This window comes from Buceros rhinoceros, unplaced genomic scaffold (genome assembly GCF_000710305.1).
Source record: "Buceros rhinoceros silvestris isolate BGI_N320 unplaced genomic scaffold, ASM71030v1 scaffold13394, whole genome shotgun sequence".
In the NCBI taxonomy this organism is placed as follows: domain Eukaryota; kingdom Metazoa; phylum Chordata; class Aves; order Bucerotiformes; family Bucerotidae; genus Buceros; species Buceros rhinoceros.
In genome coordinates, this window is record NW_010408883.1 from 12,774 (window position 1) to 16,041 (window position 3,268).

The window sequence follows — 3,268 nt, forward strand, 5'->3', positions numbered from 1 at the left end:
TGTAGAGTACGCAAAATGCAGTGGTTTGACTGCAGGATTTAACAATAAAAAATAAAAATAGTAAAAGCAGCCTTAATATAATGATTTTAAGTACAAAAATATTAAATCAAAATAAATAATTCGAAACATAAATATCATACTGTACATTAAGAATATGCGATCTATATACAGACATAAACATAAAAAAAGTGGAAGGCAGAGGTATTGCATCGCTATCCTTCATCCGTCTCATCTCCGCTGGCTGCTTTCAGAGAACCTGGAAAATACAGACAAGGTGCACATTAGAGTCAGATCATCACCTCTGCCTCTGAAACCTGTAATTGGAGAGATCAGCACAAGAGCAAAGCCCAGACGAGCGCCAGCGAGGTGGGAAGCGCATTTCCAGCTGACAGTGTTACACCCGTCAGGGTTACTGGAGGAAGCGATGACTGGGAGCACAGGATCCCATCGCTCCCCAGGTGCTGCGTGGGGCGGATGCTTGCCACCAATGCACGAGTGCTTTTGCAAGTGTGGCCTGATCTGCTCCTTCAGGATGTTCTTGGGAAGAGCTGCCTTTGTGCAGAAGCAGCTGGGAACTCACCATCGCTATAACACCTGAACATCGAGGCCTGTTCCAGAGGATGGAGTACACTTGCCGCAGTAACCGCCACACTTTCCTACTACTTTGGTACCATCCTGCAGGCAAAATCAGAAATAACATCTCATGTAAGGGCTTAGGCACTTCACGCTGTGGAAAGCCCAGATCTGGGTTATTCCAGCCAGAGTTTTTAACAGAAAATGTCTTGGAAGGAAAACAAGTTATCCCTAAATTGATCTACAAAATCACTGTTATATTTAAATATATGCAAATGTAATTGTCTTTAGTGCTACCAGGTCAGATGGTGAACGCAAATAAGAAAGGGTAGTTTTGATTTATTACACTGAGAGATGCCCAAGGAGAAGGCCATTTGGAGGGATATCTCAAGGGTATCTGCTTTCTCCAATTTGCCCCACAGTGATTAACTGTAATGAGTGGAAAATTTCTCTCACACAAGAGCAAAACCTCATCTAGACAATAACAACTCCTCAGCTGTGCCTGAGCATGTGAAGGGCACAGGAAGGGTATTCACAGGCAACACCAAGAAACCTCCACTTGGAAGGGAAAGGCCTGGAGTAGCTCAAGAGCCAAGACGAGAGGGAAAGCGATGGGGTGAGGCGATGCCACTCTCTAAGGCGCCATCCCTCCTCAGCACTGCATTTCCACAGCCAGAGGAGACACAGGAAAATCTGGAGTGGTCCTGGGGTTCGCCTGGTCTCCAGGAGAGCCCAGCAAGCATGGTACAACTCCGGTCTTGAGTCAGGAGATTAATACCAGCAGGTGAATACCTCTGTCTGGCCTTCCTTATGCCACCTCTGCAGAGCCTTTCTTCTCATGGACATTACAATGGACAGACAGTCCTTGAGGGGAATTCACCCCTCAATTACCGGAAAATTGGACTTAAGTGCAGAAAAAGCTTGCACAAAGCATTTCTTTTTAAACGAGCTCTATCCTGCCCTTGACACTATTGATCTGTGATTGCAGCAGGCTGCTATCATCTCTTCTCACTGTGCCTTTCTTTCTTCTGCTCTTGTGTGCAATTATACCCTTGGAACAGAGTTTGACAGATGCCTCCAAGTGATGGAGGTAAAAGTTGTCTCTTAGACCTCCTGACCCTTAAAGTTTGTTTTAATTCTGCCAGCCGTGATGGTGTCTGCTCTCCGCAACCCCAAACTCCACTGTCCGGGCTTCTCCTTTCTGACAGGGGGAAGAATAGCAAAGCACCTGCCAGAACTATCATATGGGGTCTGTGCTGGCCCCTCTTCTACCTGCACTGGAGGATGCTTTGCTGCAGCACGGTCAGACCAGCAGCATTTAATTCTCCTCTAAGAGCACCTGCACTGATGAGGCTCATGGGCTCAAGAGGTTCCCCGGAGCCAGAGACTGAAAGAAGTACAAGAGAGGATATTTTGCAAATTACTTTTTGTGAGATGATTATGGTGACCTCCTTTGGAGAGTTTTAACAGGGGCACTTGGGATGACTCACATGAAGTAACAGCCAAAAAAGCAATCGTGGGTTTCTCCAATTTCAGAACATGACACAGAAGCAACAGTGTGAAGAGACACAGCGATGGAGGTGTTAATGGGCAGGCAAATTAAGCCATACAAGCTCAGATTTGGCTGTGGAGTGATTCTGAAGGCCTGCCTAGCTTACCCAGAGACCTCAGGACAGACAGTCACAGGGATCAGTGCTCCAGGGTGCGGCACACTGTGGGGCAGCTCCAGCCCATTGGAGCTCGGGTGACTCCAATGTCTCCCAGGAAGGTAAGCCCAGCCCAGCCCAGCCCCCCCGGGAAGGTCTACATCCTCCACACTTTATCAGCAACACCTTGGGAACGATTCCTACTCAGGGCACTCCCCCCATACCCAGATCCTCTGCGGCAGGTCACACTGCTCTGCAGCCCTCACCCCGCATGCCCTGGCCCTGCCTGCTGTGTGATGCACGATCTGTGCTGGACATCTCCGACAATTAATTAAGGATATGTCTGCCCCTCAGCACACAGCATTTTCAGCTTCCTGGTTAAGCAGGCTCACTAATTAATTGCAATAACTCAAATCAAGTTAAACCTGCTAGGGCCCCCCTCCCCACATACAATTACAGGCAATACTTTAATGTCAGATGTTAGATTTTTGTTAGTCTCTACTTGGAAGATGAAAGACAACATGGTAATTAAAACTTGTCATGAGCAGGTAAAACCGTAATTAAAATTACAACTTACTGGGGATTTTTGAATTTCTGACACAGCATAATTCCCTTGCGAGAGCCACTTTGCTGTTCCCGTTAAGGACAGGCCGGTCCCATAAAGGTCTATGCTGAAGCGACCCTAAAAAAACCAAGCAGATGAGTCTGGTTATCCTGAAACGCCGTGCTTCGGTTTCCCGTGGCTTGCCATGGGGTCACTTTTCTATCAGGATCTTGCCAGCCATGTTTTCAATTTTTTCCGCCTCTCTGATGGCGATTAATTAGCACATATTGTACAAATCACAGCATGTCTCGGGTTAGGAATTTCCTTCTCCTTGGTTGCTGCAGGGGCTTCATCTTGGATTTGCACGGCTTTTTCTCGGATTTACACTGCTTTTTCTCGGTTTGCCGGCTGAGGGCATTCTTGGCTTTTCCATGGCAAACTGTGGAGCCCGACATGCTCCAGCGGCTGGCGAGAAAGGGACCCCCAGGGCCTGGGGCCGCCGGCC

The 3,268-nt window shown here is 47.8% G+C and overlaps 1 protein-coding gene across 1 annotated transcript in view; it reads right to left on the minus strand.

The window, feature by feature from the left end:
* Positions 1 to 585: 585 nt before the first annotated feature.
* The window catches only part of ADAMTS9 (ADAM metallopeptidase with thrombospondin type 1 motif, 9), a gene marked incomplete at its 5' end in the record, with an annotated part of 81,235 nt that continues 78,552 nt past the window's right edge, over positions 586 to 3,268 (minus strand). Inside the window, 2 exons of the mRNA XM_010135033.1 lie at positions 586 to 675; positions 2,797 to 2,901. Coding sequence (XP_010133335.1) covers positions 586 to 675; positions 2,797 to 2,901 — 195 coding nt within the window. The remainder of the gene's footprint in view (positions 676 to 2,796; positions 2,902 to 3,268) is intronic.